This window comes from Mobula hypostoma, chromosome 20 (assembly GCF_963921235.1).
Source record: "Mobula hypostoma chromosome 20, sMobHyp1.1, whole genome shotgun sequence".
In the NCBI taxonomy this organism is placed as follows: domain Eukaryota; kingdom Metazoa; phylum Chordata; class Chondrichthyes; order Myliobatiformes; family Myliobatidae; genus Mobula; species Mobula hypostoma.
In genome coordinates, this window is record NC_086116.1 from 11,190,872 (window position 1) to 11,207,304 (window position 16,433).

Consider the following 16,433-nt stretch of genomic DNA (forward strand, 5'->3'; position numbering starts at 1 on the left):
ACATAAGCATACTTCATAGAAATCATGCCATCATACATTAGCAACCAAGGAAATTCTTCAAACATATCAACTGTACACCTAGTTGCAAAAGTTAGAAAGACATAGAAAAAAAAATTGCTCCTTACCCAAATCAACAAATCCAATGTCAACAAAAAGCTTGGCACAATATGATCCTAGTAAAAATCCAAACACTGGGCCCACGAGGGTAATCGTGTGTAAAATTCCTAAAACACAAGGAAATATTTCTGAAGATCTAATCAACGCATTACAGATCAATCAAGTAAATTGTTCTCATGTTATACCAATTAAGTTACCAATGTAAAAAGATGCATTTTCCTCTATGGCATGATCATCAAGATAAGATATCCCCAGTGGTCCAGTTGGAGCTTCACCTATTCCTCGCAAAGTATTACCAAGGAATAGAAATATCCACATTGGCGAGCCTCCCTCTTTCTCACAACCTAAACAAAATATTTTGTTAGAAATTGGATATTTCTGATTTTACATTTATTGAGGTAGAAGACAGTCACCATTATTGGTGCACTTACCGGGAAGGGGCACAGATGAAGTCTCCACAGATTCTGTGCTTCTGGAGTCATTTGAACATTGGGAGGCTCCTGTGGTTGAATTGCCCGAAAATTTAAGTGCTGTTTCATAGTTGTAGCTGAAGAAAACAATTACCAACAGCTTATTCCAAGATATAAGAAAATACACACACAAAATTGAGGTAAATGATCACTGCATCAATGAAGAGATGAGTGAAGGGGAGGTTGATTTGAGGGTTGGGGCATGTGGATAAAATACAAAGTTGGAGCGAGGCATATTCAAGGAGAAGTGGTCAAAGCAAGATTGGAATTTTCAGTAAAATTTCAGAAAATTTAAGTTTTCAGTTGCAGGTGTTACACCACTTCAATCTAGCCATTTTATTAGTTCTAACGGAAATTTTTGTATCTCATCTGAGTATGATATGACCACAACTGCATTGTCTTTTTTTGTGCTCGTTCTCTTTACTCCTTTTTCTTTTTTACTTTACAACTCTTGACTCTTAATAAAACAATCATGAGCAATAACTTTCATGCCACATTCCTGACTTTCGAAGAACTTTCGGATCACAAAAGCCTCCAGACCTATCAAGTCTATGTTGCATCTTAGATCACTTCCACCAATCACATTCCCCCACGCATTTCCCTATAACATAGCATTCCTTACATGCCAACCATTTTGGATTCAATATTGCTGCCACCCACCTTTATTTTCTTGGGAGGTTAAGGAGGTTTAACCTGTCACCAGGCACTAACAAACTTCCACAGATATACCATTGAAAACACCCTGGTTGATTTCAATGTGATCCGGTACTGCCATTCAAATGCACAGCAAGGAAAGAAGCTGCAAGCAAGCGTCAACTTGGCCCAACACATCATGGGCATGTCTCTCCGGGGATGATACATCTACAGGAGGCACTGCTTCAAGGCAGCAACATTGATCAAAGATCACCACCATCCAGACCACCTCACCTGTCTGCATCTGCCATCGGAAAGGAGGAACAGAACCTGAAGTTCCAAACAAGATTCAAGAGTCCTTTCAGCCATCTCATTTTGGAACCACGCAGCACAAACATAATCTCTACCTCACTACAGCAACACTATGACCACTTTGCACTGCAATATGCTGAGTTTTGTTGTAGTTGCGTCCTTTCTTTTAAAAATTGTGCTCGTGTTCTTCTTGTGAATGCTGCTTTGCTGACACTATGCATGTCCCTGTGATGGGGCTGCAAGTACCTTTTCTTTGCAAATATTCATGCATGTACATGTACTACAACTCCACAATTTACAGTGACCAATTAACCCACCAAAAGTTCATGTTTGTGATAGAAACAGAACGTAGAAAACCTACAGCACAATACAGGCCCTTGGGCCCACAAAGCTGTGCCAAATATGTCCTTACTTTAGAACTACTTAGGCTTACCCATAGCCCTTTGTTTTTCTAATCTCCATGTATCCATCCAGGAGTCTCTTAAAAGACAGGTAGTTTCTGCCTCCACCACCACCGGCAGCCCATTCCACGCACTCACCACTCTGAGTAAAAAAACTTACCCCTGACATCTCCACTATACCCACTTCCAAGCACCTTAAAACTGTGCCATCTCATTCTAGCCATTTCAGCCCTGGGAAAAAGCCTCTGACTATCCACATGATCAATGCCTCTCATTATCTTGTACACCTCTATCAGGTCACCTCTCATCCTCTGTCGCTCCAAGGAGAAAAGGCCGAGTTCACTCAACCTATTCTCATAAGGCATACTCCCCAATCCGGGCAACATCCTTGTAAATCTCCTCTGCACCCTTTCTATGGTTTCTACATCCTTCCTGTAGTGAGGTGACCAGAACTGAGCACAATACTCCAAGTGGGGTCTGACCAGGGTCCTATGTAGCTGCAACGTTACCTCTCAGCTCCTAAACTCAATCCCATGGTAAATGAAGGCCAATGCACAGAGTCAACCCGTGCAGTAGCTTTGAGTGTCCTATGGACTTGGACCCCAAGATCCCTCTGATCCTCCGCACTGCCAAGAGTCTTGACATTAATGCTATATTCTGCCATCATATTTGACCTACCAAAATGAACCACCTCACACTTATCTGGGTTGAACTGCATCTGCCACTTCTCAGCCCAGTTTTGCATCCTATCAATGTCTCGTTGTCTCTGACAGCCCTCCACACTATCCACAACACCCTCAACCTTTGTGTCATCAGCAAATTTACTAACCTATCCCTCCACTTCCTCATCCAGGTCATTTATAAAAATCACAAAGAGTAGGGGTCCCAGAACAGATCCCTGAGGCACACCGCTGGTTTCCTGCCTCCATGAAGAATACGACCCGTCTACAATCACTCTTTGCCTTCTGTGGGCAAGCCGTTCTGGATCCACAAAGCAATGTCCCCTTGGATCCCATGCTTCCTTACTTTCTCAATAAGCGTTGCATGGGCTACCTTGTCAAATGTTGGAGGAAACCCAAGCATTTGCAGGTAGAAAGAACAAACTCCACATATCCAGCACTGAAGGTCAGGATTTATACTAAAGGCAAGAGATTCTGCAGATGCCGGAAATACAGAGCAATGCACACAAAACTCAGCATGCCAAGAAGCATCTTATGGTGAGGAAAAGGCTTAAAAAGTGTTGGGCCATAACCCTGCATCAGGACTGGTAAGGAAAGAGGAAGAAGCCAAAATAAGAAGGGTGGGGAAGATGGGAACAAGTACAAATTGGTAAGTTAAAGGTGAGGGGAAAGGCCAGTCGTGGAGGAGGTGGAGGGATGAAGAGAGAAGCTGAATTGTGATACATGGAAGAGGTAAAGGGCTGAAGAAGGAGCCTGACAGAGGAGAGAGGGCCACGGATGAAAAGGAAGGATGAGGGGCACCAGAGGAAGGTGATGAGAGGCAAGGGGTAGAGGAGAGCCAGAAATGGGGAAATGGAAAGGGAGAGAAGAAAAAAAAATACCAGAAGTTAGAGAAATCAATGTTCATTCCATTGGGTTGGAGGCTATCCAGCCAGAAATTGGGCTGTTGCTCCTCTAACCCGAGAATGGCCTCATTGTGCCAGTACAGGAGGCCTTGGATTGACATGTCGGAATGGAAATTATCCTGCTCAGTGGTCCCATGTAAACATGGGAATTCTGATCTTGCTGGCTGCTCTTCAATGAGGACTGCAAGATCACACACATGGATGGTGATTTGCAATGCACAGTATCTACAGCACCAAGTTTGGCAACTAGCCAGATCTGGAGCGCAAACAGCATCTCCATTCATATGAATATAGAGAACACCTAGGATGTAGTATTGAGAAAATTCAAATACCTGAATTTAGGTAAATGTTTAAATAATTGTTTTGTTTCTATTTGCTTTTAAAATAGTTCTCAATTCAAACCATTTGAAAAGTTTACACAGTGTGACCAAAGCAGTATAGCCTCATCATTATGGAACAAGTAACAGTATAAAGAGGGAGAGTGGTGAGACAGGGGCCAGAGGTGACCAGCGGACTGAGGAGGTTTGTGAAGGACAACCAGCAGATTGAGCCAGGTATGGGAGCATATGTGGAGTTGGGAGCCAGAGGCAGGTGGAGGCCGAAAAATAAATGGAGCACCAAGGCAAGAGGATGAAGTAAAAGGCAACTTCTAGAGCATGTCAAACAGGAACACAAAAACTATCATTGCTGGAATCTGATAAGGAAAGTGATCATGGCAATTATTAGGGGAGAGATGAAAGGCAATGGAACTCGGACTAGATTTTGGTTGGGGGAGGGGTGGAAATAGAAAGTGCCAATGGTCAAAATGTGTAAAATAGTAGATGGATGAAACCAGGAGACCATATTGACTGTGGTATCCTGATGAAGTTGAGGATGCAGAAAGAGGTCTGGAGACCGGGTTGAGAAGATTCTTGTTGATGACATTAGGAGATGATGGTATCGTACGGTAAGCTGAAATCAATAAACAGTAGTCAGATGCATGTTTTGATGTTGTCCAGGTGCCCTAGAGCCGAGTGGGGAGCTTGAGAGATTGCATCCACTGTAGACAAGTTGCAGTGGTAGGCGAACTCCAGTGGATCCAGATCCTTGCTCAGGCAGGAGTTAATTTTAGCCATACTTGAAGCATTTCATCACAGTAGATGTGAGAGTTACAAGTCAGTAGACATTGAGTCAGCTCACCCTACTCTTCTTTGGCACTCGTATGATTGATGCCCTTTTGAAGCAGGTGGGAACTTCAGACCACAGCAGTGAGAAGCTGAAGATACCCTTGAACACCTCAGACAGTTGGTTGGCAGAGGTTTTCAGTACCCAGCCAGGTTCACTGGCAGGCCTGATGCTTTGCGAGGGTTCCCCTCAAAGAATGCTCTGACATTGACTCCTGAGATAGATCACAGGGTTACCATAGGCTGTGGGGACTCACATAGGTATAGTGTCGTTTTCTCTTTCAAAGCATGTATAACAGACATTAAGCTCATTGGAAGGTGAAGCATCACCGCTATTTATGCCATTAAGTTTTGCCTTACAAGAAGTAAAGGCATGTAAATCCTGCCACAGCTGTTGGGTATCCAACTGTGTCTCTAATTTCACATGGAATAGTCTTTTCAAATGATGACTTCCATTGGTTGTACCTGGTCTTCTTGTCAGCATCTGGATCGCCAATCTCAAGTGACACATATCCAGCCCTCAGCAGACTGGGAACTTCTGAGTTCATCCAGGGCTTTTCATTTGGGAAGACTCAGTTATGTTCTCAAAGGTACATACTGATTCACACAGGTCTTCATGAAGCTGATAACAAGCATATTTATTCAGAGAAGCTGAATCAGTGAATATGGTCCAGACACCGGTTCAAAGCAGTCTTGCACAGGCTTCTTTCCTCCTTTGACTAAACGATTGTGGTTCACACCACTGATGTTGTGATCCTCAGTCTGTCTCTATGCAGTACACCCAGATGATCAGAATTGTCCATGTGAGAGTGCAGGATAATGGCATAAGATAGAGGAGCAGAATTTGGCCATTTGGCCCATTGCGTCTGCTCTGTCATTTCATCAATTTTCTTCTCAGCCCCGATCTTCTGCCTTCTCCTTATATCCCTTCATGCCTTGACTAATCAAGGACCTATCAAGCTTTTCCTAAAATATGCATAAAGATTTGGCTTGCACAGCTGCCTGTGGTAAAACATTCCACAGATTCACCACTCTGTGGCTAAAGAAATTCCTCATTTCCATTCTAACAAGATGCCCCTCTGCTCTGAGGCCGTTTCCTCTTGTAATCTCTCCCAGCATAGGAAACGTCCTCTCCATATCCACTCTATCAAAGCCTTACACCATTTGATAGGTTTCAATGAGGTCACCCCTCATTCTTCTGAATTCTAATGAAGACAGGCCCAGAGCTATCAAACACTCTTTGTATGATAAACCTTTCAATACTGGAATCACTTTCATGAACCTCCTTTGAACCCTTGTCAACCCTTTCATTTCTGCTACCAAAGTGCAAGACTATAACCTTCTGATACTGTATTCCATCTGCCATTTCTTTGCTCATTCTCCCAATATATCCAAGTCCTTCTGTAGCCTCTCTAATCTCTCAAAACTGCCTACCCCACAATCTTCATATCGTCTGCAAACTTTGCAACAAAGCCATCAAGTCCATCATCCAAATCACTGACATCTAACGTGAAAAGAATCGGTCCCAACACAGAACCCCATGGAACACCACAAGTCACCGGCAGCCAGCCAGAAAAGGTTCCCTTCTTTCCCACTCTTTGCTTCTTCCAGTCAGCTACTGCTTTATCCATGCTCGAATCTTTCCTGTAATACCATGGGCTTGTAGATTGTTAAGCAGCCTCATGTGTGCCATCTTGTCAAAGGCCTTCTGAAAATCCAAATGCACAACATTACCCAGTTCTCCTTTGTCTATCCTGCTTGTTATTTCTTCAAAGAATTCCAACAAATTTGTCAGGCAATATTTCCCCTTGAAGAAACCATGCTAACTATGGCCTATTTCATCATATGCCTCCTTCAAGGATCCCAAGACCTCATCCTTAATAATTAACTCGAAAATCTTCCTAACCACTGAGGTCAGACTAACTGGCCTATAGTTTCCTCTCTTCTGTCTCTTTCCCTTCTTGAAGAGTGGAGTGACATTTACAATTTTCTCGTCTTCCAGAACCATTCCAGAATCTAGTGATTCTTGGAAGATCATTACTAATGCCTCCATAATCTCTTCAGCCACCTCTTTCAGAACTATGGTCCAGGCAACTTATCTAACTTCAGACCTTTTAGTTTCCCAAGAACCTTCTGTCTAGTTATACTAAGTTCACACACTTCATGCCTCCTGACAGTTGGAACTTCCACCTATACTGCTAGTGCCTTCCACAGTGAAGACTGATGCTAAATACTTATTCAGTTCGTCCATCATTTTGTTGTCCCCCATTACTACCCGTCCAGCAGCGTTTTCCAGTTGTCCGAAATCCATGCTCACCTCTCTTTTACACTTTAGGTATCTGAAGAAACTTTTGTATCCTCTTTAATATCATTGGCTAGCTTACTTTTGCATTCCATCTTTACCTTAATTACTTTTTTTAGTGGCCTTCTGCTGGTTTTTAAAAGCTTCCTAATTCTCTAACACGCCAGCAATTTTTGCTCTTTCTTTGACTTTTATGTTGGCTTTGACTTCTCTTGCTAACCACAAATGGCATAGTTAAGCATTCTTGATAGTGGTGTAATAGTGATCGACTGTGCTGCTCCTCTGGTTCTGCAGGTGACATGTTGGTGGAAGTTAGTCAGAGACTTCAGCTGGCCTGGTTGAAGTCACCTACAATGATCAGGGAGGCACTATTTCTTGATGGTTATCAGTGTGCTTTGCTCCTCCAATGACAGCTCGACGTTTGCTTGGGGGAGGGGGGGGAAAAAAAGAGGGAAATATACTTCAGGATGACGGAGAAGAATTCCCCTGGCAGATAGAACAAACAACACTTGACTGCCAGATGTTCCTGGTTGGGGGGGGGGGGGGCGCAAAGGAAGGGTGTTGAGGAGACCAGAACTGAAACAGAACTGCTGTATCTGTGCACAATAAGTTAATCATGAAGCGAATGGTTGGCCCATACAGTGGAAGGTGAAGCATTCAGGCTTGAGCGCTGTGTCCAGAGTGTTGTGAGGTGAGCCATGTCTCTATGAAGCAAAGTACACAGCAGTCTCTGATGACCCTCCAGTACTGCAGCCTTGCTCTGAGGTCTTCAATGTTATTTTCCAGGGCATCTATGGCCGCAGATTTCAACTGTAGTAGTTTGTGAATAGGAATACTCGATTTCCTTGGGAGCTGCACATGAAAAGTCACCCCCCTCTCCAGTGCCATTTTCTTCTTGAGCACCATAGGCAAGTGTGGTCCAACCAACAATTCGTATAGTTGTAACATGATGTCCCAACTCCTATACCCAGTGCCAATGAAGGAAAGCATGCCAGATGTCTTTTTTGCCACACCTTGTCTACCTGTGTCACCACTTTCAGGTAACTATGTACCCTAACCCATACTTCTCTGTTCTACAGCACTCTCTAGGGCCCAGCCATTTACTGTGCAATTTGAATCTCCTCTGAGATCCCTCAAATAATTGATGTGTGGAAGGTCCTGGGTTATGTTACTTAGGTACTGCAGCAGAGACCCAAAAAGGAGAGATTGAAGTCGGGATGTGGGGCCCCAAATATATAATATTGACCCTTCCACTATAAGCACTGCAGTTATTAATAGGGAAAAGGGTACCATCGACGAAAGGGTAGCCCTGGGATCGAGTTCAACAGCAAGCTACAGCCTGTGTAAACATTGTATCATAGAGAACTGAGATAAGAGGAACAGAAGCACAGTCAAGGCAGTTGGATCTCCATGGAAACTCTTCATTCACTGGAAGCATATCTAGACTTATTCTGAAAGAGTGTACAAAATACAAAGCATTTACAAACATGCTTACTAGTACGATTAATATTTAGCAAACTTGAATTTCATTGCCTAATTTTTAAGTCCAGTGAAAACAAAAAAGGGAGGCACTTCTAAATTCAGTTTATTCAGATTTAATCCAGATTATGATAAAACTTCCATTCACTAGTTAAAGGGTTCTGAAATCTGGTGGATTAATTATTACGAAAATGTTCCTAAAAAGTAAAGCCTCGTAGAAAGTCTTACAATGATTAAAATAAAAATGTAGAGACTCACCGCCCCATGAAGAAATGAGGCATAGCTATTAATAAGGTTCCAAGGCCCATGGTGAGGCTTCCAAATGCGATTAACTTAGGACGATGAAATTTTGCTCCAAAGTAGCTCACAAATGAAATCACTAGCAAATTCCCTTAACCAAAAATAGAGGAGAGGAAGAAGATACAAGTTAAGGGCTCTTAATTTAGGCTTCTATTTGATTTAGCAATTCAGAGATCAGTTCTTACCAATTTCAAAGCTTCCATCAACGATACCAACCAGGGAGCTAGGCAAGTCAAAACGTCTCTCCAGTTGTGTGATAGTACTTTTCATATAGCTCCCAGCCAATGCTTTTGCAAGATACAAGAAGGACAAGGCTGCAAGAAATAGCTTTGAAAATACAAAATATTTGTCAACAAATGTTCACTGGTGGGATTAATATTTTTGAAAAAAAAGTTTAAGCCTGGCAATGAAATTCACACTGAGAAAGGAAATGAGACCTTTCCCAATTCAGTCTTGCTTACTTCAATAGAGGTACGATAAGCCTTGCACTTCACTCAACAGCTTACAGCACAGAAAGTGCACAAAATCCCATTTAAATCACCATTAGCACAACATCTAATTTAAAAATAAATTCCTATTAATAGTAAGCAATGAGCTGTTTTAACATTACGCAAGTTTGCTCTGAAAGAGCAAAGTCATTTCCCCATCAAAACAAAAGAAAATAATGCTGGCTCCCACATTTGGTGTAAATTGTACATTCATATGAAAGTGCATGGACACTTGGAGGCCCTGACTCACAGTCTTTCCCCCTCGTCATTTATCCAGCTACTTTCTGGTAGAGATCTTGATGCCCAAGTGTCCTGGCATGACTATCAGTTTCAGGGGATTTGCAATGAAAGGCCTTTAAGAAATGCCAACATAATTGTGAAGTTTTGTTTGCTGTTGAACAATATCAGATCATGCTGCGTCAAACGATGCCACCTTGCTAAAGCCATTGTGTTTAAGTCAGGTACTTAGAGAGAAGAGACATAGACAGATATGGGCCTAATTGAGGCAAATGGATGAGGTGGGTTAAAAGGCACAATTTCTCTTCTGTATGTTTCTATTCATGGTACAGCACTGAAATGGCCTTTTGACCCAATTCACCCATGCCATCTATTACGCCCATCTATGCTAATCCCATTGGTTCATTAGGTCTTTCTGTCTCTCTCTTAGTCAAGTACCTGAACAAAAGCCATTTAAACATTGTATTACTGTAGTATATTTCTCAAGCTTTTGAAATGTAAAGCCAGTTAAACATTGTATTAGTACATTCCTCCACCATCTCCTCTGGCTTCCCGTGCCAATTCATATGGAGGAATTTAAGGTAGGGGGGTTATATGTGAGGCAGGGTTTGAAGGTCGGCACAACAATGTGGGCTGAAGGGCCTGTACTGTGCTGTACTATTCTATGTTCTAATTAATTGCTATCTTCTGTATGGAAAAAATATACCCCTCAGATGTCCTTCAAAATTTCTCTCCTCTCAACTTGAAGCTATGCCTTCTAATTCTATACTCCCCCGTCCTGCAAAAAACAGACAGCTATCCATCATGATATTTAGATTGCCTTAACTGAAGAGAACTAGTTAACACAATGTGAAACGTACAGTTCATATGGAGTCCAGGAGCAGCTGATGAGTGGAGGATCTCACGACCATCACACTTGGTTCTGGAGGTGCCCCAACAGAAATCAGTAAGAAAGGAAAAGGGGCTGGACCCTCATTTTAAGATTTAATAATACTAACTATATCAGGGGTTCTCTACCTTTTTTATGCGATGGACCCCAGATTGGGAAACCCTGAACTTCATAAAGATGAGCATGATGGTTGAGACTCAGTCTAATAGGAGACTTGAGCAGGTGTGCTGAGAAGATTTATCTTAACAAGATTTAAGACCTGGTATTTAACTCTCACATACTCAGTCCCCTTTGTCCTTCCTAGATAAAGTGTGGCCAAAAGAAATCAAGAGACCACTAACAACAGGCTCTCCTAAAATCTGTGCCTGGACAGCTGAGGTTTAAAACAAACCCAGGTTCAATGTGGGTGGTAGATAAAAGGGCAGAAATTGGATAGCAATCCCACAATATGCAGACACCCACGTACACAAGCTTCTATAGTGTTCATTTGGAATGAGTGCTGACAGACAGACAGCATAGGGGAAGAAATTAATTCAATAGCAACTTCATCTTTCATCAGGAATTCAATTCTTGTATAAGTAACAGCATACATTAGCAGTGATTGTACACTGATACTCTGCTGATCCCAGCTCAGGAGAATTAACTATCTACTGCACTGAGATCTTCATGCTCAAAAACATGGTGTTAGTTGATGGTTAATTAATACCAGCTGGGAAACTCCAAGTAAAACCTTTCACTCTGGGCAGAGTGAGACTGGGAGTTGAGGTAGTGTGTATATATGATGGTAGAGATATATATATCTAGATGAGAGATTAGAGTCAAATGAGGCTAGACAACTAAAAAGTTGCAGCCATGGTGGTGAGTCATAGCCAGAACCACATCTCATGAGTAAATATCTTACCAGTATTGGGCATGAAAAAAAAGAGGGCCAATTAACTAATATTCAAAACTTCTTGATGAATCAAACTTCTCAAGATGAACTAACTATTCCAAAGCAAGCATGATAAAATGATAGATAAGAAATGCCTTCAACCTTGGGGTACTTAAGTTTGAGACACAAAGCTAAATGCTTATAAAGGCTAAAGGTTAATTTCATTAGATGGTAGCACCAGATCAACTCTGTCTCACTCTGTCCACAAGTTATTGAACACAGACATAGATACAGACACAATAGAATGGTGGATGGCCAGAAATTTCCTCCAGCAAAGCTGGGAGAAAGCTATCACCTCTGATCAGAGCCCTGTATTCTATTCCATCACTACCAACCCCAACTATCAGCCCTAGATGCAAAACTGAACTAAACTGCTGGTGATACCCAACCACAGGTCATCACTGTGACTGTACCACCACCATAGCCCAATATGACACTGATACCAACTTGCACTCATCTATTCCTGCAACCTTCTTCTGTCTGTGTTCAACTAACATTCCTGATTCCATTCCCAGCCAAACTCCCTCATTCTACCCACTTCAAACTCAAGATGATCGAAGTTTCTTGCCTTCTCTGAACTCTGGTCGAGATTGTTCAGCCATCCCATTGACCACCATCTCATTAAAAAAATCTCTATCCCCATTGGTTTATATCTCCAAGCATCCCAATCTGGAACATTTTCTTGCCTCCACATACCCCAGAAAGTGATCGGAGTGGGGCTAGGTCTTCTTCCACCCACACCCAACCCCCCCCCCACAGAGCAAAGGGGGGCAATAGGTGATTTAATAGAAACATACTAATGAGATGCATAGAAACTGCAAATGGTTTGTTAGCTTCCCATGGGAGGGGTATTTAAGCTAGAAGCACACATGGAAAGTGAAAAGGAGATGGTTTAACAAAGACAGGAGGGATAAATTTTTCAACACAAAGTGTAATAGTATTTGAGATGAGTGGCCAGAAATAGTATATTTAAGAGGCGTTGTGACTGATACTTAAGCAAGGTATATAGGAAAATGGAATTAATGCAGACAAGTGGGATTAGTATAGGCAGACACAATAGTTGGCATAGAAACAGGCTTTTCTGCTCATTATATATATGCTGTGCAACTCCAAGACCTTACGACATTCATGTTACAACAGCCATATTCATTGTTCCACATCTCAGAATCACAAAGGACACTCTGTCCGTTCTGTCCAAGAACAGACCAGATGATCTATTTCCCTGCCGTCCTCATCAAACCTTAGTACTAAACGGGCTTTTGAACATGGTGGTTAAAACATTACCACCTCTGGCATTGAATTCTACGCCACAACCGCTCGCTGCGTAAACCAGTTCTTTCAGGTCAGTTTTGGTTCTTTTGCATTCTGTGCTCGCTCCATCAACTGCAAGATACAATTGCAATGTCCATAACTCTCATGGAGTGGACGTGTTTTTGTGGGTGTGTGGTCATCGGGGAACCATCATGACAGGTTTTTTTTATGCTCATCGTCTTGGGCATCTGAAACCTGGCAGAGCCCATCCCTCTCCAGGTCTTTCTTTCTTTTTATATATAAATACACGAGGTTGAGTTGTTAGCTGGACACTCAACCCAGGCACAGATGGAGAGCACGCAAGGGAGCCGGCCGGATTCGAACTCAGGACCTCTTGCCCCGAAGTCCAGCGCTGATGCCACTATGCCACCAGCCTACCATAGACAAGACTAAGGGGCAAAATTGAGTAGGCTTTAAGACCATAAGCTACAAGAGCAGAACTAGGCCATCAGCTCATTGAGCCTGCTCTGCCACTTGATCATGAATGACTTATTTTTCCTCCCAACTCTATTCTGCTGTCTTCTCCCTGTAACCTTTGATGCCCTTACTAATCAAGAACCTAACATAAATGGGGTTCTCGTCTGCGATTTTGAACGCTAAATTTGGGACGGAGTAAATTGATTGGGTTAAAATTCCCGAAAGAAAGAAAAGACAAACAGCAGAAATGGAGGCTGAGGAATTTATAAAGGCGCCGACCTTGGAGGCATTAGAGGATGCCAGGAAATCAGAATTGATAGCTGTGGCCAAACGGTTGAATCTTGCTAAGGTGAAGTCGACAATGAGGAGAGAGGAGATACACAGAGCTATTGTAGAGCACTATGTATCTAAAGGTGTGTTTCCCCAAGGTGAGCTGGGGGTGGTGTCTATTGAAAAACCTGCTGGAGACGCGGTACAGGTACAGCTTGAAAAACTGAGACTCGAGCACGAGTTCCGGGTACGGCAGTTAGAACACGAAGAGAAGGAGAGAGAGTTAAAAAGGCAAGAGAGAGAAAGACAGTTGGAGAGAGAAGAGAAAGAGAGGGACAGACAGTTGGAGAGAGAGGAGAAACAGAGGGAAAGGGAATTTGAGCTGGAGAAGTTAAAGATACGGGCCGAGCAGGGGCTCGTGCCGAACCAAGGTGGAGGGTTCCGGGCGACCCAGGAGGTTAGGCTGGTTCCCCCATTTGACGATACCGACATGGATCGGTACTTTCTCCACTTCGAAAAAGTGGCTATAAGTCAGGACTGGCCGAGGGATAAGTGGGTTGTTTTACTTCAGAGTGTACTGAAAGGGAAGGCCCAAGAAGCTTACTCAGCTTTGTCTGTGGAAGATGCCCAGAGGTATGAAGTGGTGAAAGAGGCCATCCTCAGGATTTATGAGTTGGTCCCGGAGGCATACCGGCAGAGGTTCCGGAATGTGAGGAAACAGTGGGACCGCACGTATTTGGAGTTTGCCCGTGAGATGCAGATATATTGTGAGCGTTGGTGCGCCTCGAAGGGGGTAGAGGGGGAAGTGTGACGAGAATACACATAAAATTAAGATGTTTGCTGGCCTGGGTTAGCATCAGTGACATCAGCAAGTGGTCTGCCACCTGCCCTCAGGGGAAGGAGAGATAAGGAACAATGGAGCAGCGTCTGGAGATGTGTAATGAAGGGACGGGGGAAGAGAGAGCTGTCTGGAGCGGCTCCCCCCTTTGAACCTTGAACTGTTTGAAGTGATGGACAGGCGATACCCCAGCAGGGGGATAAAAAGGGACCGGTTCGCTAAGGCAGGACACACACGCCACCCGAGGTAACAAGACCCTGGAAGCAGTACGCCTCTCACGAGTCGGTGGGAAGTATCAGACAACGGCCAGGGTGGAAAGGTACGATCAGCGGGAACCCGGTGTGTGTCCGCCCTTGCCTAGGTGCCGGGTTCACTGCAGAGGATCGACCGCATCTGGAGGAGGGGTCACAGTCGGTGACCTCAGGTGACATCACCAAGGACCTGCCCAAAAGCTGCTTGTGAGCCATATCGCCGGTCTGTGAGTGAAGCCATGTCTGAATGATCAGTTGTTCCTGTTCCCTCTCTCTCTCCCCCCACGTTGTCCATCGCCATGGCAACGATTACTGCGAACTGAACTACTAAACTGGACTGAACTTTGAGTCACTTTGAAATTTGGTCATTTGCCCCGAGACAACGATAGAGCTTGATTGATGCTGTTGTCTTGGTTCTGTGCACGTGTGTTTATAATCGCTGAACTGTTGCATTTATTATCCTTTCGATTACTGTGTTGCTTGTTTCTTTAATAAAACTTTCTTAGTTCTAGTACTCCAGACTCCAACTGAGTGATCCATTTCTGCTCGTTTGGCAACCCAGTTACGGGGTACGTATCAACCTCCACATGACATATACCTAATGACATGGCCTCCATAGCTGTCTTTGGCAAGGAATTCCACAGATTCACCACCTGCTTAGGAAGGCTAACTATAATGCGAAAGACTGGAAACCAAAACTTCTGTGGAACAAATGGAGCCCTCTGAGTAGGAAGTATGTTGAGTGTAGGCTAGGCATAGTCTTATCAGGCAAAAGAATGCTAGCAGATCTCTGTGGATGGCAATATGAACTAAGATTATGATGGAAGGAAGAGAGGCTGTTGCAGGATGCTTGTTATGTAACTAATTGTTATAGGCCAAATATAATTTTTTGAAAAATGTGGAAGAAAATGTAAAATTTTATTTAATATTAAAAATAACACCAAAAGTTTTCTACGGGTAGGTGAGCAGCAAGCAAGGATGGCAAGGGATTAATGTGGAATCATGAGGCAGATCTATGCATGGAGTGATAAGGGCAGGGTTAGAATATTTAGAAGAAGGTAATTAGCCTTTACTAAACAGGCAGCAGTGCCTAAATTTCAGTGGAAGAGAGAATAGAGGATGGATGAGGTGAAAACTGATGAGACTTAGAAAGCGAATACATCACCTGGTCCAGGTGGGGAGCACACGAGGTAAATACATCAACTGCTACTTTACCATTTCAAGGTGGTGAAGGCACAGGCTGCAGCAAGGGCTGGCCATGATTTTTCAAACTTCCCTAAATATAGAGAGGTGCCAGAAAACTAGAGAATAGCAAGTGAAAGAAGATTTGCAATGACATGCAAGGTCAAACCAATTCAGCCAGTTTATTATTAGCTGTTGAGAGGATTTTGGAAACAAGTATTATTTCCAATTATTAATATTAAAGTCAACAAATATGAACTAGTATGGATTTGTTCATGTTAAATCATATTTGCCTTGTACTTCTATGAATTAAATGAACCCATATACTTCACTACCACACTTCAACACATCATTCGATTTGCAAAGATATATGTACTTTTATACATGTAGCATCCTTTGTTCCTGCATGTGCTTCAGAATAGTGAAACTCAGCACACATCATAGAAACATAGAAAATAGGTGCAGGAGTAGGCCATTCGGCCCTTCGAGCCTGCACCTCCATTTATTATGATCATGGCTGATCATCCAACTCAGAACCCCGCCCCAGCCTTCCCTCCATACCCCCTGACCCCCGTAGCCACAAGGGCCATATCTAACTCCCTCTTAAACATAGCCAATGAACTGGCCTCAACAGTTTCCTGTGGCAGAGAATTCCACAGATTCACCACTCTCTGTGTGAAGAAGTTTTTCCTAATCTCGGTCCTAAAAGACTTCCCCTCTATCCTCAAACTGTGGTCCCTCGTTCTGGACTTCCCCAACATCGGGAACAATCTTCCTGCATCTAGCCTGTCCAATCCCTTTAGGATTTTATACGTTTCAATCAGATCCCCCCTCAATCTTCTAAATTCCAACGAGTA

General features: G+C 43.2%; 1 protein-coding gene across 3 annotated transcripts in view; it reads right to left on the reverse strand.

The window, feature by feature from the left end:
• The window catches only part of LOC134359329 (solute carrier organic anion transporter family member 1C1-like), a 110,544-nt gene that overhangs the window by 81,972 nt on the left and 12,139 nt on the right, over nucleotides 1–16,433 (reverse strand). For all 3 annotated transcript variants that reach the window (XM_063072398.1, XM_063072397.1, XM_063072395.1), the window contains exons 3-7: nucleotides 8,948–9,089; nucleotides 8,721–8,853; nucleotides 549–664; nucleotides 315–461; nucleotides 126–224 (exon numbers count right to left, since the gene is read on the reverse strand). In XM_063072398.1, the coding sequence (XP_062928468.1) occupies nucleotides 126–224; nucleotides 315–461; nucleotides 549–664; nucleotides 8,721–8,853; nucleotides 8,948–9,089 (637 nt within the window). The remainder of the gene's footprint in view (nucleotides 1–125; nucleotides 225–314; nucleotides 462–548; nucleotides 665–8,720; nucleotides 8,854–8,947; nucleotides 9,090–16,433) is intronic.